General features: G+C 44.6%; 1 protein-coding gene across 7 annotated transcripts in view; it reads left to right on the top strand.

Annotated features, from left to right (window-relative positions):
* Nucleotides 1-23631, top strand: part of ADGRE5 (adhesion G protein-coupled receptor E5) — an 82206-nt gene that overhangs the window by 7779 nt on the left and 50796 nt on the right. For 4 of the 7 annotated variants that reach the window (XM_030197136.1, XM_030197139.1, XM_030197137.1 and 1 more), the window contains exons 2-5: nucleotides 13583-13645; nucleotides 16002-16154; nucleotides 22326-22481; nucleotides 22694-22837. In XM_030197136.1, coding sequence (XP_030052996.1) covers nucleotides 13583-13645; nucleotides 16002-16154; nucleotides 22326-22481; nucleotides 22694-22837 — 516 coding nt within the window. The remainder of the gene's footprint in view (nucleotides 1-13582; nucleotides 13646-16001; nucleotides 16155-22325; nucleotides 22482-22693; nucleotides 22838-23631) is intronic. The other 3 variants (XM_030197140.1, XM_030197138.1, XM_030197135.1) reach the window with 1 other exon arrangement.

The following is a 23631-nucleotide window of genomic DNA, read 5'->3' as shown; positions in this document are numbered from 1 at the left end:
TGACTGGTGTTTAAATAGAACAGTTATGGGCATAACTACCCTTTGTCACCATTCTATGAGTTGCGCGCTCAAATTCCAGAGCATGCAACATCGTGGGGGGGGGGGGGATGCAGAGGCTTGTCAGTGGGTTGGAGAATATTAGCATTTATGGGTCTAACTGCCCACAGTGAGGCAGGAGGATGTACAGCAGCCGCTGATCTAGCTTAAGTGCTGACCCCTAAAGTTAGACGTGTAAATACGGACTTACACCAGAATTCTAATGGCAACAGAACTCAGTGCACATCATCCCTAACTTAAGGCAATCTATAGAGAATTCCTCCTCTCCCCCAAATGTTCAGCTCCCTGATCCGATGGTCACTGTACCCAGCAACGGTGCTGTAGAGTAGGAGGGTTTCAAGGTATCTACAGCACATCTAGAGCTTCCGATTATAGTGTAGTTACTTACCTGTAACGTAGGTTCTCCGTGGACAGCAGGATAAGTCAGCCACATACAGGTGACGTCATCTGGCGGCTCCCATTGGACAGAAAAAGCTCTCCAATAGCTCAGAGGGACTTTTTTCAAAAACCCTCTGAGCCCGTCGGATGACGTCACCTATATGTGGCTGATGACGCATCCTGCTTGTCCTTGGAGAAGGCACATTGTGCGCTGTTCATAATTAATTAGGTAAAGTGGATGAAGCAGTCTCATCTCTGTGACCAGGACAGGGGTCTCAGCCAGCGAGGAGGGCAGGGCCCTTCAGGAAGTGTCCCTGGTGTAACAGGGATAAATGATGCTGCTCCTGGCACTGACCTAATTTCTTCCCCATATTGTCATGCAGTGCTATGGGGAGTGAAAGGGAAGGGCCCTGCCATCCTCCAAATACTCCCAGATGGTATCCTGAGCAGCACCGCCCACTCCAAAGATGTGGCGGATAAATTGAATTATTTCAAACTCTGAAACTTCTGTCTTTATTTTGAGCTGCTGAGCATCTAGGAAGTGACTCATTTCTGCAGAAGGCCTGAACTCACAGGAATAGAACACAGGTTCCCAATTAAAGCTGCCCTCAATGTATGTATAACTTTTCTGTTGGAAAGGGGAATGTGGATATATCCAGAGGGGGTGTCAACAGAGAACTTCTATCTCTTATTATAGAGGGACTACAACCATAGTGCTAGCTGCAAAACATACCCAAACATACATGAGCATGCACACAAACACACATGCACATACACATATGAACATACTCACTTGCATACATGCACACACACATACACACACTGACACATGAACACACACACATATACATGCACAAATGAACACACACGTATACATGTACACATGCATGCATACAAATATACACACACATGCACACAAGCACACACACACATATGCACATGCATTCATGCACACACAGACACATGAACACACATGCACACATATATACATGCACATACACATGCATGCATACAAATTCACACACATGCACATGAACATATGCACACACACGTATACATGCATAGTTACACACACATGCGCACACACACACATGAACATGCACACACATATACACACGCATTTATACAAACACATGCACAGACCACACATACATATGTGCACATACACACATATACAGATGTGCACATACACACATACATGCATGTTCACATACACACATGTGTATATACACACATACATGCATATTCATACACAAATATACACACTTTTATCCACCACAAAACTGGCCTGACCTGAAGACACTAACCAGCATCCTGCATATCCTTGCTTAAAACTACACATAAGTGACAAGAAGTTTGGATTTGGGGGATTAGGAGCTGGTTTACCCTGCACCCATCCCCCAAACATGCAGCCAATATATCCCTGCAGAGTTCCTTTAGGATTCTGCAGTGGGAGACACTGGCAGAACCATTGGCTTCAGGAAAAGGAGGCAGAAGCAACGCCACAAACCACATGATTACATACCATAACCTATTTCATTACAGAAAGTGGGGATGTGTAATTGAATCATGTTGGGTGGGTGTCATTACTGATCCATTGCTCTGAGCCATTCCCAGGGGAGTGAAAATCCTTTCTGACTATTACATTCATTCATCTTCTGATGCATAATGTATTTTGCCAGCTTTATTGTATGGCTGAGATGGTGCTTGTGATGTTAAGGGAGACCTGCCTTTCCCCCAGGCTGGAATCAGGTTATGTGTATAGTGTTAAAGGAGACCTGCCTTTATTAGGTTGTGGTCGTACATGTAATATTAAAGGAGACCTGGCATTTATTCAGACTGGAAAACTGTGTGCCGTGTGTGATGTTAAGGGAGACCTAAGGGAGACCTGCCTTTCCCTCCAGCTGGAATCAGGGTGTCTATGTAGAGCTAAAGGAGACCTGCCCATACTGTAATGTCTTATTCTAGGGCTAGAAAAGTATATGCATTCTTAAGAGAGACCCGCCTTTCCCTCAGGCTGTGGTTGTGCATGTAATGTTCAAGGAGACCTGCCCTTTGCTTGGGTTGGGTGAGGTGTTGAAGGAGACCTGTTCTTTTTTGTAGACTGGAATCAGTGAGTGACATCAAACAAGAAGTATCCTTCTTCTTCTGTATGCCCCCCCCCCCCCCCCCCCCGCTCTCTCAGTCCCTCATGCTCTGCCACACTTCTCCTACATTTTTCTCTTTACCCCCTCACTATTCCTTTAACCCTCTTCTCATGTCTGGAGCTGGTCCAGAGGAGAGCAGCAGATTCAACTGGCATGCTGAAAAGACATTGCTTTTTACTGGTTTCTAGGGAATCTGTGTGGTGACTAATATCCCGTCCCTGACCCCTTTTCAGAATGAGGTTTTTTTGTTAATAGAGCCCAGTCATACCCAGTTCTGGGAAACTTTGAATGTCATTCAGAGCAGAATCTTGCTTATAGCTGCTTCTAATAAAGGTGTGTTGGGGGGGGGGGGATAATTAGTTGGAAAATTCCAGGAATGGACTCCAAATTCTGAAGACTGTAAATCCAGGGACCCGTCTGCCCTCACTTTTAAGGGGATCTGAGCTACTCCTTGGAGGTCTCCCCACTGATCTTTACTGGTAACACCTCTGGATTTGGGGGGGGGGAGAAAGGGAGTCACCCAGATGTTGTGGCAAAGGGGTAGGTAGGGTGATGGGTGGTGATTATGAAAAGGATGTGGAGGGCAGGACTGTGGAAATACAGCTTCCCTGGGAACCCTATGAGATGGCAGCGGCCCCCAAAGTGGATGCCATCCTGACAGGCAGTAGACCATAAATTATTTATTTATTTATTTGTTACATTTGTATCCCACATTTTCCTACCTATTTGCAGGCTTACATAATACCGTAGAGGCAATCGCCATTTCCGGTAGTGAAACAAATACAGAGCGTTGTAGTAGACGAATAAGGTTCATGTGTTACAGGCACATTGGGGAATCATAGAGGGGAAGAATTGCATACAGTCTATTACGAGCTTTGATTTCATTGTGTTGCGAGGTTAGGCACCTAGGTTGGGTCGGATGGGTATGCCTTTTTGAACAGGTTGGTTTTTAGTGCTTTCCAGAAGGTCAGGTGGTCGTACATGGTTTTCACAGCTTTTGGTAGTGTGTTCCACAATTGTGTGCTTATGTAGGAGAAGCTGGATGCATAGGTTGATTTGAGTCCTTTACAGCTTGGGTAGTGGAGGTTTAGGCATGTTCATGTTGATCTGATTGTATTTCTTATTGGTAGGTCTATGAGATAAAGATTATAAATTAATCTTTTCTTCCCAGACCAAAGTCCTCCTGCTAAATACACAGTACTTAAGAACAGTGTAAACAGACTGTCTCACCCCCTCTCCACTGCCCTTCCCTGGGATGTGAATAGAGCCTCTGTTCTCCTTTCTCTGATATAATCTCACAGTGTGGTAAGAAATCCTTAGGGGTGGGGGATGGGATGGCTCTGGTTGGCTGAGCGAAATGAATTCCTCTAGTTACAGAGGCCTGGACAACTCAGCATCTGGTGCCCAAAGATTTCTCCCACAATGCTGGTGGAGTTAGGTGAATACCAACCTTTGCCACCTTATCCCAGGTCAATCGAAGGGGCTGGCCCAGGCCAGCAAGGGGGTGAAACCAAGGACTGGATCAGCATTATGATGAGTTGGGGTGAGGTGGTGACCTGAAGAAGTCTGCGCTGCCATGTGCCCCAGGGACTTTCCTACCAAGGTGGCATAAAACCAGCATTGGAGTGTGTAGGTTGTGATCAAAGTTTCCATCTTGGCAACCAGCCAGTTTACAAACTCATTTCGTTATCAGTGAGTTCACACTCGCTACGTCTCTCAGACTAATCCAGTTCCCTCTGTAGGCACTTATTTTCCGCGTCTTCCTAATTCCACCCACAATTTAGATAAGAAAATCAAATGATCAAAAACCACAGTGGGGTCTTCTGATGTGAGTCAAGCCATGTGTGTATGTGAGTGTTTAAATTCTGATTCATATCTGATTTCCTTGAAACAGAGAAACATAGAAACAGAGAAACAGAGAAAATGACAGCAGATAAAGACCATATGGCCTATCCAGTCGGCCCATTCATGCCATCTACTCTCCCTATCACTCCCTTAGAGATCCTATGGACTTGCCCCAAGCTTTCTTGAATTCAGATACTGTTTTCATCTCTACCACTTCCACCGGAGACCGTTCCACAAATTTACCACCCTTTCAGTGAAGAAGTATTTCCTCAGATTACTTCTGAGTCTATCCCCCTTTCACCTTCATCCTATGCCCCTTCATTCCAGAGCTTCCTTTCAGTTGGAGATTCTGCTCCTGTGCATTTATGCCACGTAGGAGGAGTGGTCTAGTGGTTAGGGTGGTGGACTTTGATCCTGAGGAACTGAGTTCAATTCCCACTTCAGGCACAGGCAGCTCCTTGTGACTCTGGGCAAGTCACTTAACCCTCCATTGCCCCACGTAAGCTGCATTGAGCCTGTCATGAGTGGGAAAGCGCAGGGTACAAATGTAACAAAAATAAATAAATGTCTCATAGTAACATAGTAGATGATGGCAAATAAAGACCAGTACAGTCCATCCTGTCTGCCCATCAGGATAACTCATCGCATAAAGTGTGATGTGAACTACATATGTATACTCAATCATGATATGTCCTTGTCATTTTCAGTAATATTCCAAAAAAAAGGGCCATCGCTGATAAAAGCATTTCTTTTCAAACGTTTAGTACATTATTGCACACTGATACTTTTAAGAAGGATGTACAATACAGTATTAACAGTTTGAAAAGAAATGCTTTTTCAGCGCTGGACCTTTTTTTTTTTTAATATTACTTAGAAGCCCCCATTATAGAGATTGCCTCTACTGATTTCAATTAACTTGTCATTTTCAGGGCATAGACTATAGAAGTCTGTCCAGCAGTGACCCTGTTCTCCAGCTACTGAAACTGGAGAACAAGATCACAGTCTCTGTCATATCTACCCTCCCCCATCTTTCTTCCAAAGTATTTTATGTATTTATTTATTGCATTTGTATCCCACATTTTCCCACCTATTTGCAGGCTCAATGTGGCTTACAGAGTTTGGTTATGGCATCTTTAAGTCTGTCCCCATATGCTTTATGATGAAAACCACTGACCATTTTAGTGGATGCTCTCTGGACCGCGCTTCAGTTCTCCGTGCTGTGTTCATGTTTTGCTTCCGTTCTCTGTGCTGTATTCATGCTTTATACCAGTGTTATTTGCTGGCCATTTCTGAACATTCACCTGCATATAACCAGTTAGTGCTGCTGAACATCACCTTTGATGACCAAAGCACTAACCGGCTAGGTTAGGGGTGGGCTAGGGGCAGAGCATGGACAGAACCAGCTAAGTTAGCTTCTTCTTAGCCTATGGCTGTGATCAGCTTGCAAGCTGCTTACCGCCATGGGCTACATATCGACCCCCATAGTGAAAAGTAAAATATCATGATGAGTAGAAGTAAATCGATTTTTACATGTTCCAAAAGTACAAAGACTAGGGGACACTCGAGGAAGTTACATGGAAATACCTTTAAAACAAATAGAAGGAAATATTTTTTCACTCGACGAATAGTTCAGCTGTGGAACTCTTTGCTGGAGGAGGTGGTAACAGCAGTTAGCGTATCTGAGTATAAAAAAGGTTTGGACAAATTCCTGGAGGAAAAGTCCAGTCTGCTATTGAGACAGACATGGGAAGCAACTGCTTGCCTTGGGATTTGTAACATGGAATGTTGCTGTTATCTGAGATTCTAAATGGAATCTTGCTATTCTTTGGGGTTCTACATGGAATCTTGTTACTCTTTAGGATTCCAGAATCTTGCTGTTTTGGGGGGTTCTAAATGTTGCTACTTTGTGGGATTCCAGAATGTTGTTAGTCTTTGGGGTTCTGGAATGCTGCTACTCTTTGGGGTTCTACATGGAATCCTGCTATTCTTGGGGATTCTGGAATCTTGTTACTCTTTGGGGTTCTGGAATGTTGCTGCTAATTGGATTTCTGCCAGGTACTTGTGACCTGGCTTGGCCACTGTTGGAAACAGGATACTGGGCTAGATGGACCATTGGTCTGACCCAGTATGGCTACTCTTATGTTCTTCTGTTCCTATAAAGAAATGTGCACTAATATCATGACGTTGTACTAAAGAAAAGATTGACTAACAGCGGAGAAAGAATAGTCTTGTGGGACTCCATGAGTAAGAGGATAGAACGACGAGAAAGTGAATGTGGAAAGCTAGTGAAAAAGAACAATCGTGGCACAAAGAGTGGCACCAATTGACAACGGTGTCTGTAATCCCCGAAAGTCTGCAAAGAAGCGTGCAGCTCACAAAATCAAATGCAGCAGAAAGATCAACCGACACCACCAAAACCTATCTGATCATTATCAAAGTTTCCATGAAGCAAGCTTAAAAATTGGGTCAGAACTGTTTCTGGACTGTAGCCCAGCACGGAAATCGAAGCTGACACGGACGATGAGCTCAAACAGGAGAGCAACTATCTTCTCTGCCATCTTTGAAAGGAAGCAGATATTAGAAACAGCTGTTAACTGGTCGGGGAGGAAAGGTCCAAATTGTGGGTTTCAAAATGGGTCAAACAAGGACACAAGAGCTTCTACCTGAACAAAGAGAGTGGCAATGTCAAGAGCAAGCGGAAGGAGACCAGGCGGAGGTGTTTAAAGCCATTCAGGAGGACAAAATACTTGGGCACAGAGCCAAAGAACGCCAAACCACTGACTGCACAGAGGAAGGAACAGAGAACATCTGCACAAGGGCTGTAACCAATGGGAAACAGCTGAGCAAAGGACTCAGCAGGTAGAATCATGGTATTAGTGGGCACAGCTAAAGGTGCAGGACAGTGTGCAAAGATAAAAACCAACTTCTGGGCAGGCTTTTTAGATTCTTTGTTTAACTTAGCATAAAAGCCTTGTTTTGCATTTGTAAGGTAAATAGCATAAAAACGTTGATGGCATTTACAAATAGAAAATGACTCTTCGGTGACACTCGCATGAAATTCTGATTAAGATCTGCTCTTCATCTGTCAGTGCTGTATTCTTGCTGTATAATCAGTGTGATGCCTGCAACTCTCTGTGCAGTATTCTTGCTTTACATGTATGAATGTGACATCTGCATGGAATTTGCTCTTCATCAGTCCATGCTGTATTCATGTTTTATGTGTATCAGTGGGACATCTACATGGAATTCTGATATATATAGATCATCTATTTATGCTATACTCATTCTTTATAATTATTTGTAGGATTTCTGTATGGGATTCTGATGAAGATTCATCTATACTGTGTCAAGATATCATTGTATTTATTTATTTATTTATATATGTGTATATGCACTTTTACTGTTTTTAGACTCCTGAGGCAGGCCGTTTTTGGCTGAAACAAGACTCATGTCGAGTCCTGGATGTTGTGAATAAAGCTTTCGTGTATTGGACATTTTGTCGCCCTTGCTGTGTTTAGCTTGTTTGTGAGCCTGCGAAGGTTCCTGATCTTCTGTTTATATTGCAGAACATTGGGAGGGGTGTCAGTGGGGCTGTTGCTTACATTTATAACATACAGAATCCCCGCCACATTCACATGACCACATAAATGTTATGTGTGCCAAAGTTGGGTTACAACAATATTCTATAATGGAATCCGTGAGGCATTGGGATGCCGAAAAGGAGAAAAACAGTTGTATAATATGTTCCTTTTCTGTACATCCAAATGAGACTGGGGTTGGTTCAGGTTATTTGAGGATTCAGAGGGCTAGAGGAGTGAATGGTAGGCCACGGTTAGGGTGCTGGGGTGGGAGAGTTTGATTGGGAGATTGAGAGTGAGAGGGGAGGGGTAGTGGATTTGTTATGGGTATGTGTGGAGTAATGTTTTATTGTGTTTGTTATGGATATGTGTGGGGTAATTGATTTATTGGTTTTGTTATGAATCCATAGGGGGGTAGTGTTTTATTGTGCTTGTGGTAGATAAGTATACAATACATTTTATTGTGTTTGTGATGGATTTGTATGGGGTAATGTTTTATTCTCTTTCATGTGGAGTAATGTTTTATTACATTTGTTATGGATATGTATAGGATAATAGTTTTATTGTATCTGTTGTGGATATGTATGGGGTAATTATTTATTGTGTTTCTTGTGGATATGTAAAGATAATGATTATTGTATTTCTTATAGATATGTGTGGTAATGTTTCATTGTATTTGTTATGGATATGTGTGGGTTAATGGATTTATTGGATTTGTTATGGAGATGTATGGGGTAATGTTTTATTCTCTTTCATGTGGAGTAATGTTTTATTACATTTGTTATGGATATGTATAGGATAATAGTTTTATTGTATCTGTTGTGGATATGTATGGGGTAATTATTTATTGTGTTTCTTGTGGATATGTAAAGATAATGATTATTGTATTTCTTATAGATATGTGTGGTAATGTTTCATTGTATTTGTTATGGATATGTGTGGGTTAATGGATTTATTGGATTTGTTATGGAGATGTGTGGGGTAATGTTTTATTGTGTTTTTTTAATAGATGCGTAGGGGGTAATGTTTTATTGCCCTAAATAGAAAGCTTTACCCACCCATTGGCTGTTCTTAAGCTATAGTTATTTATTTATTTATTTGTTACATTTGTATCCCACATTTTCCCACCTATTTGCAGGCTCAATGTGGCTTACATTGTACCGTAGAGGCGATCGCCAATACTGGTTTGAACAAATGCAGAGTGAGGTTGTGCTAAAGTAAAGGTCATGTGTGACAGACACATTGGGGAATCATAAGGAGGAAGAGTTAAGTTATGTCCAATATGAGCTTTGGTTTTGTTGTGTTGTAGGGTTAAGGACTTTGCCTCTGCTAAAGGTGAAAAATTTTACCAGTTATAGGGAGGCCACCTAACTTAGTCTGTGACAAAAAGGCTTTTGAACATTTTCGGCCTGTATCCATCCTGGCACATCTCATTGCGAAGGATGACAGTGGAAACATGAAGGATTGGGCTTCTACCCTACCACCCTCTCCTTCCCCATACTAATCAGCCTAATTGCATTGGGCTTGCAGGGTTTTATTATGAGATTTGCACCACGTGCAGCTGGGGTGGGTCAACCTATAAGCTCCTCAAGAGGGTACACAAGGAATCAGAGGTAGTGGATGAACATACATCATCTTCTCCTTCTGCCCCTCCTCCCCTCATGAGTTTGTCCTGGTTTTATTCCCCCTCGCCCACCTACCCAGTGCAGCTCAGTGCAGCTGGTCCCCAACATCTTAGATTTCAGGCAAACCGAGACATGCAAATGAACATATGGAAACTATATAATGAATTTTAATTACAGAGTTCCAAAACTCCTGGATCTGTTTCAGGGATTGGGGGCGAGCCTTTGAAGGCTGGGATTTGGTGACCAATAAACCAGCCCATCCCCCTGATGGCTGGAAACCCTGTTTAATATTTCCTGGACCAGGAAAAAATGTCATCACAAAGACCGGAGGAAAACCCACGGCTGCCAAAGTTGAGTGACACAGGAACGACTGAGGTGAAAACAGTCAGGTTACATTTCTGTTCAGACAAGTTTCACTGACACAGCTGCTGTACCACAGGACAGGGACTGTCTCTAACAGGGTATCTCTACAGGGCTAGGTAAGCCAAGTGGTGATAAAGAAGTTAATAGGAGAGTTTCTAATGCTTAAGTTTGGATACCACAGGATTTTTCCTAATCACAGGGCAGTAATTAGGGGCTGTGGATGACTCTTTGAGAGGTGTTGGCTGAGCAGTCAGAGGTGGTAGGTGGTGGCAGAGATCTATTTATAACAAGCAGTAGGAACCTCAGGGCCCTGTTTACTAAGGTGCGCAGTGGCGTACCTAGGGTAGTTGACACCCGGGGCCGGTCATTTTTTAACACCCCCCCCCCCCCCCCAAATCCAGTACTAGGCATGCCGAGAATACAAAACACTCAGGACCTATAGAGCAATTCTACCATACCATAAGCAGTCATTTCTACGAGTCACACAAGGAAAAGGAAAGCATCTTAAACACTACAGTGAGCACTAGAACATCAATTCACCTATTGTAAAACGAAACCAGACAGAATAGTACAGATCGTAGATCCTGCACAGTCAATGCCAACTGAAAGCCATGTCTTTTTCACAAACACAGATACACCCTAATCCACTATAGAATAAGTAATCATAAACTTTCTATTTAGACAAAAATTAAACTGAACCCCCAATGCCAGACTCTGCATACAATGCAACACCACAGAAACAGAAACTGTCCCCTAGTACTGTGCAAAATATAAAGACAGCAGATGTAAATTTGAAAAAAAAACCTAACAAGTACCAATCACCACTTTACAAATTAACAAATAGAAATAAAACAAATATAGAAAGTAAAATAATACCATTTTATTGGACTAATACATTTAGCTTTCAGAGGCCAAAACCTCCGTCCTCGGGTCAGTACAGTATAGTGCTGTTACAGTATCCTATCCTGACCTGAGGAAGGGGGTTTTGTTCTCCGAAAGTTAGTCAAAATGTATTAAAATTAGTCCAATAAAAATATTACCTTATTTACATGTTCTATTATAAACATTTAACACATCTACAATACTTTATCCTAAAGCAAAAAAAAAATATATATATATATATATATTTTATTTACAGCTATATATATTTTATTTACAGTTTGTTGTCTCTGGTTTCTGCTTTCCTCATCTTCTTTTCACCGTCTTCCTTCCATCCAGCATCTGTCTTCACTCTCTCTCTCTCTCTCTCTCTCTCTCTCTCTGCCATCCAGTGTCTGCCCTCTCTGCCATCCCTTCCATCCACTGCCTGCCCTTTCTCTCTGCCCCTTCAATCCACCATTTGCCCTCCCTCTCCCATCCATCCAGGGTCTGCCCTCCCTCTCGCTCCCCCTTCCATCTAGGATCTGTCCCCTCTCTCTCTCTGCCCCTTTTTTCAGCCCCCAGTTCCAGCTCCCTTCTCCCCTCTGAACACCCCACCCCAGTCCCCTTCTCCCCTCCCCTTCTCCTGTCTGAGACCCCCACCACAGTCCCCTTCTCCCCTCCCCTGTCTGAGACCCCCACCCCAGTCCCCTTCTCTCCTCTGAACACCCCCATCCCAGTCCCCTTCTCCCCTCCCCTTCTCCCCTCTGAGATCCCCACCCCAGTCCCCTTCTCCCCTCCCCCTCCCCTGTCTGAGATCCCCACCCCAGTCCCCTTCTCCCCTCCCCTTTTCCCCTCTGAGACCCCCCCAAGTCCGCTTCTCCCCTCTGAACACCCCCACCCCAGTCCCCTTCTCCCCTCCCCTTCTCCCCTCTGAGATCCCCACCCCAGTCCCCTTCTCCCCTCCCCTGTCTGAGACCCCCACCCCAGTCCCCTTCTCCCCTCTGAACACCCCCACCCGAGTCCCTTTCGCCCCTCTCCTTCCCCACCTCAGTCCCGTTAAAACCGGTGAAGCAGCGTCGCAGGCAGCGCCTCGTGCCCTGCTTGTAAAAAAAAAAGTCAAATCTCCTTCCTTCTCCTCGTCTTGACGTCGACTTGGGCCTTCCAATCAAATTGATTGGAAGGCCCGAGTCGACGTCAAGACAAGGAGGGGAAGGAGATTTGATTTTTTTTTACAAGCAGGGCACGAGGCGCTGCCTGCGATGCTGCTTCGCCGGTTTTTTAAATGTGCGGCGCCGCAGGAACAACCACGGGAGGCGGCGGGAGCGGAGCACCCCCCACCCACTGGCACCCGGGGCGGACCGCCCCCACCGCCCCCCCCCCCTTGGTAAGCCACTGAAGGTGCGTTAGCGTTTTTAGCACACGCTAACCCTAGAGACACCCATAGGAATATAAGGGTGTCTCTAGTGTTCGCACGCGCTAAAAACGCCAGCATGCCTACAGCGCAGCTTAGTCAACGGCCCTAAGTTTTTAGCTGAAAATTCATCTTAATTTAGGAGCTTAAAAGTTATGCTCATAAATTTAAGGCCTGCCATTCATATGCCTAGATTTATGAGAGCTAAGCTCCTTTTCACCCTAAATCTGCCACTTTTGATGGATCTAAATTTTGAGTATAAAGTCAGGCACTGAGCCCTAGTAAGTTTTCAAAGAGGACGATCTAGGAGCATAAATCATTTGAATATTGGCCCCTGAGTTTTCTGGCTTCTCACCTTCTCTGGAGCTTTCCGCTACATTCGTCAAATGTTCTCCTGCCATCAGCTGCCTTGCAGAGCAAATACACAATATACTGAATCTTTTTTGTTATTTTTCCCATTCATGGATCTGTGAGTGAGCAGGGTTTCCCTCATGATGTGGCCCTTTCTCGAGAAATGCAGAGGCTACAGAAAATGAGATTCCCTTTGGCTCCAAGATCTTAGATATGAGGAGGGAGGAGTGTTGGGAGTGAATTAAGTGGGGGATCTTGGGCATTCAGCCATCTGGGATAGAAAAAAAACCCCAAGCGTGATAATAAAACTTATCCTGAAAGATACTTTCCATGTGGTCAGACTCTAGGGCTGGGATATAGGCTGGGCAATGAGGAAAGGAAAAAATGGGGCAGACTGGTAATGCATTTTTGTTTTGCCATCATCTTCCACATTATTATGTAGAAGAATGGCCAGCTGGACCAGTCCTGGTTTTTAAAACAAATCTTACCCCCCCCCCCCCCCATTCCAGTGCACTTTGGAATCTGCAGTGCATGCATTGCCCCCCCCCCACACCCCACCCCACCCCACCCCACCCCCACCTCCCTTCCTGCATCAGATGTCAAAAGGCTGGGTCTGGCTTGTAGCCTAGTGGTTAGTGCAGCAGACTTTGATCCTGGGGAATTGGGTTCAATTCCCACTACAGCTCCTTGTAACTCTGGGCAAGTCACTTAACCCTCCATTGCCCCAGGTACAAAATAAATACCTGAATATATGCAAACTGCTTTGAATGTAGTTGCAAAATACCACAGAAAGGCAGTATATCAAGTCCCATTTCCCTTTCCCTTCCAGAGACTGGCTCACTGGGGCAGATCTGACCATTGAGCCCATCCATATTAATCTTCTTGAAGGAAAACACAACGTGGTGGAGGGGGAGTTATCACCCCCTGGTTCCAGAGATTTACTACCTGTGTTTTTATATTTTACAGGTATCTGCTTTTCAGGGTGGACACCAGTGGCTGCATCTGATAAGACAGATGGTTCAGATTTAGGTAATGTTGACTAACAATTCCTTATGTTTGTGGTCTTTGTATATTTTGTATATCAACCTGTGCCTGTTTTGTTGTCCCACTCATAAAGGATCCAGGGAGAGATTTTTAAAAATGTAAGTCGTAATCACTAAGGGGTAAGTTATTACTGTTAACCCCAGTTGTTAGTAACTAGGTCTCATTGCAAAACTAGGATCCGTACTAAAATAGCCCAAGTTAGCTATAAAATAACCCACGTTCTTAACTCCCCCCCCCCCCCCCCCCCCCACTTAGTGTGACCAGTTTCAGTCTCTGGTAATCAGAGTTGATATTGTGATGTCATAATGCCTCATTCCATCAATAACAGCCAACCTGATCAGTGATGTCACAATGACACAGATAAAGACCATACGATCTGTCCAGTCTGTCCATCCACCCAACTACTAATCTCTACAATCCCTTCTTCTCCCTCAGAGATCCTCTGTACATAGAAACAGAGAAAATGACACAGATAAAGACCATATGACCTATCCAGTCTGTCCATCACACCAACTACTAATCTCTACTATCCCCTCCTCTTCCTTGGAGATCCTTTGTACATAGAAACATGGAAAGTGACACAAAGACCATCCAGTTTATTTTCAAAGGAGAAGGGCGCCCATCTTCCGACATAAATCAGGAGATAGGCGTCCTTCTCCTAAGGTCGCCCAAATTGGCATAATCGAAAACCGATTTTGGGCATCCTCAACTGCTTTCCATCGAGGGAACTACCAAAGTTCAAGGGGGCGTGTCGGCAGTGTACCGAAGGCAGGACAGGGCGTGGTTAACAGATGGGCGTCCTTGACCAATAATGGAAAAAAGAAGGGAGTCCCTCATGAACATTTGGCCGACTTTACTTGGTCCATTTTATTTCACGACCAAGCATCAAAAAGGTGCCCGAACTGACCAAATGAACACCGGAGGGAATCGGGGATGACCTCCCCTGACTTCCCCAGTGGTCACTAACCTCCTCCCACCCCGAAAAAAACAACTTCAAAAACTTCTGTCTTTTTAGAGTATGCCCTTTGCTATGCCTCCATCCCTGCAACGGCAGTTGAGGACATCCAAAATGTGGGTTTCTATGAGAAGGACATCCATGCCTTTCACACCCTCTTTATTTGTTTGGATTTTGGATCACAAGTAGCAGCAGTGGGATTTGAACCAGCCACCTCTGGATTGTAAGACCAGTGCTGTAACCACTAGGCCACTCCTCCAATCCACTCCACTCCCTTGAAATTTGGCCATCCCTGTAGGGGGGGGCAGTATGCAGGTCCCTGGGGGGGAGGTATTGTGTGTCAGCAGAGGCATAACGAAGGCGTGGACATCCTTCTTTCAAACATTTTGGACGTCCTCAACTGCCCCCCACAGGGACAGCCAAATTTCAAGGGCATGAAGTAGAGTGGAGTGTCCTAGTGATTAAAGCACTGGTCTTGCAATCTAGAGGTGGCTGGTTCAAATCCCACTGCTGCTGCTGCTACTTGTGATCCAAAATCCAAATAAATAAATAAAGAGGGTGTCGGAGGCATAGCAAAGGCATGGATGTCCTTCTCACAGAAACATCCACATTTTGGACATCCTCAACTGCCCTTTCCTTTCCTGATCGGTAAGGGAAGGGCTTTTCCATTCAGTTAGTGGGACCAGTGCACTACGAATGCTGGCTCCTCCCACGACCAAATGGATTGGATTTGGTCATTTCTAAGATGGGCGTCCTCAGTTTCCATTATTGCCAAAAACCAGGGACGACCATATCTAAGGTTGACCTAAATTTCATGATTTGGGCGTCCCTGACCGTATTATCGAAACGAAAGATGGACGTCCATCTTGTTTCGGGGCCGTCCTTAGAGATGGGTGCCCCTATTTGATTATCCCCCTCTATATGACCTATCCAGTCTGTCCATCCAAACCAACTACTAATATCTACAATCCCTTCAGAGATCCTCTGTACATAGAAACATAGAAAATGACGACAGATAAAGACCATATGGCCAATCCAGTCTGTCCATCCACCCAACTACTAATCTCTACAATCCCTTCCTCTCCCTCAGAGATCCTTTGTGCTGGTCCCAGGATTTCTTGAATTCAGATACAGCCCTTCATCTCTATCACCTCCATTTCCTCCCTATCAGGATCTCTGACCCCCTTGTTGATACCGTCCCGCTGTTAGTAATGACACTGATGGATAAATCTTCCCCAGATTTGCAGACTGTATTCATTTTTAGTTTCCAAAGTTTTCACTCATGTTGTGTCCCTTGCAGTAGCCAGAATACAGATCTGAAACTGTAAAACAAGTGAACATGAGATACATAAAGGGGATCTAATCTGTTTTTCTACTTCTCTACAGATAATGGAACTAATAACTGCAGGACTGAGAGCCCATGTCCTGATAATACTGTTTGTTCAAGTTGGCAAAAGGACCATTACTGTACCTGCAAACCAGGATTCAAGACTCGCTCTGGGAACATTACCTTCACCGATATAAAAGAGTCTTGTGATGGTAAGAGGAGTTTCACATTCTGTCTCAGAAAAGCGAGGCGCTGGGGCATAGTGTGTTACTTGAAGAGTGGAAGAGAATTCAGTCCAAATACGAAGATACCCCCACTGCTGAATACCTGAGAAATTCAATTCATTTCAGGTTCAGGCTTATATACCGGTACTATCCCCTTGTCAGGGTTCAGTTCAGTTTACAAAGGTTAGGCTAGAACATTTCATGAAGGAGTGGGCAGGCGCCCGCCAGAGGCGATAATGGTGTAATCTGTGGGGAACCAGTACTGACGTACTGGAGGATGGGGTGTGGTGTGGTGATGGGGGATCATGATGCCATGTTTGGGAAAAGGAAGGTTTTTAGCGTTTTTCTAAAACCGATATAGATACTGTCCATTCTGACGGCGGTGAGGAGGGAGTTCCATAGGGAAGTTCCGACCTTGGGGAAGAGTGAGTTGAAGATCTTCTGTGATTTGTACCCCGTGTAAGATCTAGAGGTTAGGAACAGCTGAACAAGAAACAAGATTTTATAATAAATTCCGTACTGGATATGCAAATCAGTGTTGCTCATATAACAGGGTCATCACACGATCAAATTTCTTAGCGATGTAGGTTTTTCACAGCGGTATTTTGAGACCTAGTTACTAATAACTTCCACCTTAGCATTAACTGGTGTGACACTAGAGTAAGTTCCATGTAATAATTTACTAGTAACAAACATTTCTAAAGCGCTACTAGGGTTACGCAGCGCTGTACAATTTAAACATAGAAGGACAGTCCCTGCTCAAAGAGCTTACAATCTAAAAGACAAGAGAACAATCTAAAGACAAGTGAACAATCTAGAGGACGAGTGAACAGTTAATCTGATAGGGTGGATAGATTGGGGCATTTTATATTTCTCGAGCGGTTAGGCGCCGAAGGCTGTTAAATGTGTATATTTTTGATCCTGTTTCATGGTAGTCCTATTAGCTTTCAATTTGCTGCATTTAAATTTTCCTTGTAAGTTTGATGATGAACTGTACCTACTGTACACCGCCTTGGGTGAATCTCTTCATAAAGGCAGTTAATAAATACAATAAATAAATAAATTATTACATCTCCCCCTATGTTCCCGCCCGTAACCTCCGCTCACAGGACAAAGCCCTTCTCTCAGTACCCTTCTCCACCACTGCCAACTCCAGGCTCCGCTCATTCTGCCTTGCCTCACCCTATGCCTGGAACAATCTCCCTTTACCCATACGCCATGCCCCCTCCCTACCCATCTTCAAATCTCTGCTTAAAACTCACCAAGATGGGTAGGGAGGGGGCATGGCGTATGGGTAAAGGGAGATTGTTCCAGGCATAGGGTGAGGCAAGGCAGAATGAGCGGAGCCTGGAGTTGGCAGTGGTGGAGAAGGGTACTGAGAGAAGGGCTTTGTCCTGTGAGCGGAGGTTACGGGCGGGAACATAGGGGGAGATGTAATAATTTATTTATTTATTGTCTTTATTAACTGCCTTTATGAAGAGATTCACCCAAGGCGGTGTACAGTAGGTACAGTTCATCATCAAACTTACAAGGAAAATTTAAATGCAGCAAATTGAAAGCTAATAGGACTACCATGAAACAGGATCAAAAATATACACATTTAACAGCACTGAAATACAAATAACAGAGATATAATATGATGCAAGCATAACAGTGATGGAATATTGTCATGTCCCCCACCTCAACACAAGTGGTGTCCTCGGGCTGCGTGGGGTCCCATCGACAAGCACACTTGACTGTCACTGCCTGAGCCATGTGTGTGTAGTCCTCACTGGGTTTGTTCAGAGAGCGGTGGTTGCAGGCTCCTTAATTGCTTTGCTTCCATGCACCTGTTTCTGCTCTCTCTCTGCCTGGCTTCCAGGCACCTTGATTGCTTTGTTTCCACCCACCTGGGTCTGCTCTTCCTCTGCCTGGCTTCTCTTGCTTCTCTCCTATTGGTCTTCTGGTTCCTCCTTCCCATGCTCTTGTCCTTTGGCTGTGCCCCTTCTCCCTGCTGATGTCAGACGCCAGCACTTTATCATCTGAGCTCTCCCTGGACTCCATGCTTCGGCTTCTACTTTGGTAGGTGTTTCTAACTCTGTAGTCTGCTCCCTCGTTGCTGACTTTGCCTGTACCTGAATTACCCTTCTGCCTGCTGCTTGCCTGCTGACTTTTGCCTGTACCTGGATTACTCTCTTGCCTGCCACCTGCCTACTGACTTTTGCCTGTACCTGGATTACTCTCTTGCCTGCCGCCTACCTACTGACTTTCGCCTGTAGCTGGATTACTCTCTTGCCTGTCACCTGCCTACTGACTTTCGCCTGTACCTGGATTACTCTCTTGCCTGCCGTCTGCCTACTGACTTTCGCCTGTACCTGGATTACTCTCTTGCCTGCCGTCTGCCTACTGTCTTTCGCCTGTACCTGGATTACTCTCTTGCCTGCCGTCTGCCTACTGACTTTCGCCTGTACCTGGATTACTCTCTTGCCTGCCGTCTGCCTACTGACTTTCGCCTGTACCTGGATTACTCTCTTGCCTGCCGTCTGCCTACTGACTTTCGCCTGTACCTGGATTACTCTCTTGCCTGCCGCCTGCCTACTGACTGCCACTGGCTTGTACCTGGCTTACTCTCTTGACCTGCTGCCTGCTTGGCCGATACATTCATCACCCCGCTTCCAGCTCCATCCCATAAGTCCTGCAGGCCGCCCGCACCTAGGGGCTCAACCTACTACTACTACTACTACTACTATTTAACATTTCTAAAGCGCTAGCAGGGTTACGCAGCGCTGTACAATCTAACAAAGAAGGACAGTCCCTGCTCAAAGGAACTTACAATCTAAAGGACAAAAAGTGCAGTCAATCAAGATTGAGGCAGTCTAGATTTCCAGGATAGAGGTATAATGGTTAGATGCCGAAAGCGACATTGAAGAGGTGGGCTTTGATCAAGGATTTGAAGATGGGGATGGAGGGGGCTTGGCTTATGGGCTCAGGAAGTTTATTCCAAGCATAGGGAGAGGCGAGGCAGAAAGTGCGGAGCCTGGAATTGGCGGTGGTGGAGAAGGGTACAGAGAGGAGGGATTTGTCCTGTGAGCAGAGGTTTCGGGTAGGAGCGTAAGGGGAGATGAGGGTAGAGAGGTAATGAGGGGCTGCAGATTGAGTGCATTTGTAGGTTAGTAGGAGAAGCTTGAACTGTATGCGGTACCTGATCGGAAGTCAGTGAAGTGAGGAGTGGGGTGATATAAGCATATCGGTCTAGGTGGAAGATAAGACATGCAGCAGAGTTCTGAACGGATTGAAGGGGGAATAGATGGTTAAGTGGGAGGCCAGTGAGGAGTAGGTTGCAGTAGTCAAGGCGAGAGGTAATGAGAGAGTGGACGAGAGTTCGGGTGGTGTGCTCAGAAAGGAAAGGGTGAATTTTGCTGATGTTATAGAGAAAGAAGCGACAGGTCTTGGCTGTCTGCTGGATATGCGCAGAGAAGGAGAGGGAGGAGTCGAAGATGACTCCGAGGTTGTGGGCAGATGAGACGGGGAGGATGAGGGTGTTATCGACTGAAATAGAGAGTGGAGGGAGAGGAGAAGTGGGTTTTGGTGAAAAGACAATGAGCTCGGTCTTGGCCATGTTCAGTTTCAGGTGGCAGTTGGACATCCAGGCAGCAATGCCGGATAAGCAGGCTGATACTTTGGCCTGGGTTTCCGCAGTGATTTCTGGTGTGGAGAGGTAAAGCTGGGTGTCATCAGCATAAAGATGGTATTGGAAACCATGAGATGAGATCAGGGAGCCCAGGGAAGAGGTGTAGATTGTAAAAAGAAGGGGTTCAAGGACAGATCCCTGAGGAACTCCAACAGAGAGCGGGATGGAGAACGGCATTCAAATAACATTGTTATGATACTAATAACGAATAAAAACAGTCCGGCCAATATTCATGCGTGACGGACAGCGGTTTTTTGTCTGCCACCGGCGCTAAAACCAGATATCCAATGTTGGGCCCTGTGTGGGCTTCTGAATTGAATTTCTGCTTTTTCTGTTTTCTTTTTCTTTTTTTTTAAGTCAGGTAGCATATGGCTGGCTCTTATATTCTTAAGACTGGTTAATATTCAGACTTAAACGAGCAGGGATTAGCGCATATGGTCCTATTTATGTGCTAAACCTGGCTGGTTAGATCTGAATATCAGGATCTAACCAGACACCGCCCCCAGAACACCCCCGACATAGCCGGCTTTAAGTTAGAACATAAGAGTAGCCGATAGTGGGTCAGACCAATGGTCCATCTAGCCCAGTATGCTGTTTCCCAAACAGTGGCCAAGCCAGGTCACAAGTACCTGGCAGAAACCCAAATCATGGCAACATTCCATGTAGAACCTCAAAGAATAGCAAGATTCTGGAATCCCAAAGAGTAACAAGATTCCATTTAAAATCTCAAAGAGTATCAACATTCCATGCTTCCATGCTACCCAACCCAGATACACTAACCACTGTTACCACATCCTGCAGCAATGAGTTCCAGAGCTTAACTATTCTTTGAGTGAAAAAAATATTTCCTCCTATTTGTTTTAAAAGTATTTCCATGTAACTTCCTCAAGTGTCCCCTAGTCTTTGTACTTTTGGAATAAGTAAAAAATCGATTTACTTCTACTCTTTCTATGGCACTAACCGGGCATACTCAGCAAGGATGACTAGTTGCTTGCCACTGAAAATGACCGGATAGCTATGAGCAAGCGAGTTCACCAGTTGGTGGCTGTTTCCGGATAGTTAACTTGCTTTCAATATCAGCCGGAGTGTGACTCGTATAGACTCATCCATGTCTACAGACTAGGCTGTACATGGCAGGGCTCATGCTTGCAGTGTCGACATAGAGGTTAAGTGACTGTCCTGAATCGTAGCTCTGTATCTGAACTAACTCACTTATTTCACCTCCAGCCCAGTAAAGTTTGACCTGTTTCAACCTTGTTTTCATGTTCAGTTTTGGACACAGGGAAGGAAAGAAACAAATTATGTTTTGAGAGTCAGTTTATGAGCTGCCATTAAAGCAGCTGTCGTACACACACACCCTGCAAGATGCTTGACTCAGAAAGGGTGATTTCTTTTTACCCCTTTCCTTCCTTGTGGCCACCGCATTACCTGAGAGTTCTGTGCTGTTGTTTGTGCAGCCAGGCGGGTATCACAAGGACCTACACGAACACACAACCGGCGACTGCAAGTAGCACATCTACTACCATTATAGCAGAAGAAATTTGTAACCACATTTCAGACAAACTAAGGGCTTATGGTCACTATACATCTCTCTTTTCACTCTGCCCATACTCTCCACATATCAAAAGTCATTTGCCAGCGAACGCTAAGCATCTTTGTAGCTTTTTTTAATGAGATATACATACATCTCCTGTACCAGAGTCTTCTATAACGATTTTTGCCAAACCGTGCACACAGCCTTTTTAAAGGTAGAGTGTTATTGCATAAAGGTGCGTTTAATTGATTACCCTTCAAGGACTGATATTACCAGATAATATATACATGGTGTAACAGACTCCTGACGCAGGCCAGTTGGGCCGAAACACAGCTGTGTCGAGTCATATCACCTTAATAAATTCATTTAGTTTTTTTTCATTTTGCTTTTGTCGTCTCTTTTTGTTTTTCATATTTTGTTCATAATTTTTCTCTTGTAGTTTTTTCTTCCTTGTGTGCCTTTTGTATTTTTTCAATTTTTTGGTTTCCTTTTTTCTGCTGTTTTTTGTTTGTTTTTTGTTTTTCCTTTTCTTTTCCTTTTTTCTGTTTTTTGCGTCATCTTCGCTGTTTTTGATTACTGTTGTTTGTGCAGCCAGGCAGGTATCAGAAGGACCTACACGAACACACAACCGGCGACTGCAAGTAGCACATCTACTACCATTATAGCAGAAGAAATTTGTAACCACATTTCAGACAAACTAAGGGCTTATGGTCACTATACATCTCTCTTTTCACTCTGCCCATACTCTCCACCTATCAAAAGTCTCAGAAAATATTTGTTGAATGCCTGAAAAAGGACAGAAGTGAGAGGGTTTCTATTCTCAGCACCTCAGTAATGCACCTGTCTACTGTTTCATATTTGGATTTCATTGTGATTGTCACAGGAGAGGCTCACACTCCAGGTTAAGGTACAGAAATTCTTCTGAGGGTCTTCAGTGTTCATTCTTGTGTTACAGATATTAATGAATGTATTCCACCCACTCTGGTCGACTGCGGCCTGAATGCTGAGTGCAAGAACACAATTGGAAGTTACCACTGTATCTGTCTGCAAGGTTACCAAACCAAATCTGGGGAAAAGGAGTTCAAGAATAAAACTGAGACGACCTGTGAAGGTAAGAAAGTTCCTGTCCTATAACCAGTGAGGCCCTGAGAAGTAACAGACACTACACTAGCGGTCAGCCTAGGATTCCAGTATATGAGGGGTACTACTATGGACCTGGACCACTTCCATTTCTACCTGACACCTCTCGCCATAATAAAAGAAAAAGAACTGTTGACTTTTCCTGGTCACATTTCTAATTATCGCGGTTTCTTAATCTCGCAGATGTGGACGAGTGTAAGATTTTGAACGCCTGTCCCAAGAACTCATTCTGTACAAACACCATTGGGAGTTATTACTGTCAGTGCAAAGAGGGTTTTTGGGCAACATCTGGAAACACTTTTACCAAAGGAGCAGCCCAGTGCGAGGGTAAGTGACTCCGCGTGTGTCAAAGGGAAATGAGATATACGCCATATAACAGGGGAAACAATGACACCAAATATTTAGTGATGGTACTTAAGGTAGAAAAGACTTTTGGGATATAGGATCATGAGCTTGAAATGCCGCTTTTCTGTGGTTCAATCAAAGATGGTTTACATTTTTATTATATACAGGTACTTTCTCTGTCCCTAGCTCACAGTCTAAGTTTTTGTACATTGGGCATTAGAGGGTTAAGTGACTTGCCCAAGGTCACAAGGAGCTGCAGTGGGAATTAAACCTGGTTCCACTGGTTCTCAGTCCACTGCACTAACCATTAGGCTACTCTCAAACTACTGGGAGCTAGAAATTGATTTTAATTTTATTTGTAAACCCCCTTTTGTGAATAAAATAGAAAGACTCTGCTGGAGCGGTCACTTCTTCCCTTCTCTTCCTTCTCCGCTGTTTCAAGGCTTGAGTGTTGCTCCAGATGTGACCGCCTTCATTCAGCCAGGTGGACATGCACAGGGATCATCCAACCACATGGATAGATAGTGAGAGTGGGTATCCATGGGCAGGAGTACGTGTGTGGCACGTGTGCTGTTGTACCGGGAGAAGCCCGTGCATGGAGTACAGGGTTACTGGACCGTGGCCACCCTTTTTCTCTCAGTGTCTGCTCACTCTCAGTATATCACATGCCACCGGTCAAGAGCCATAGAAACTATGTTAAGGTACCTCTGAGGGACTTCAGAGTATTCGCTCTTGTGCAACAGATGATAAATGCCTACCTGCTACCCGACCTGGTC

This window comes from Microcaecilia unicolor, chromosome 3, assembly GCF_901765095.1.
Source record: "Microcaecilia unicolor chromosome 3, aMicUni1.1, whole genome shotgun sequence".
NCBI lineage: Eukaryota > Metazoa > Chordata > Amphibia > Gymnophiona > Siphonopidae > Microcaecilia > Microcaecilia unicolor.
Note: the sequence above shows the minus strand (reverse complement) of the source record. Positions and strands in the feature narration are given on the sequence as shown.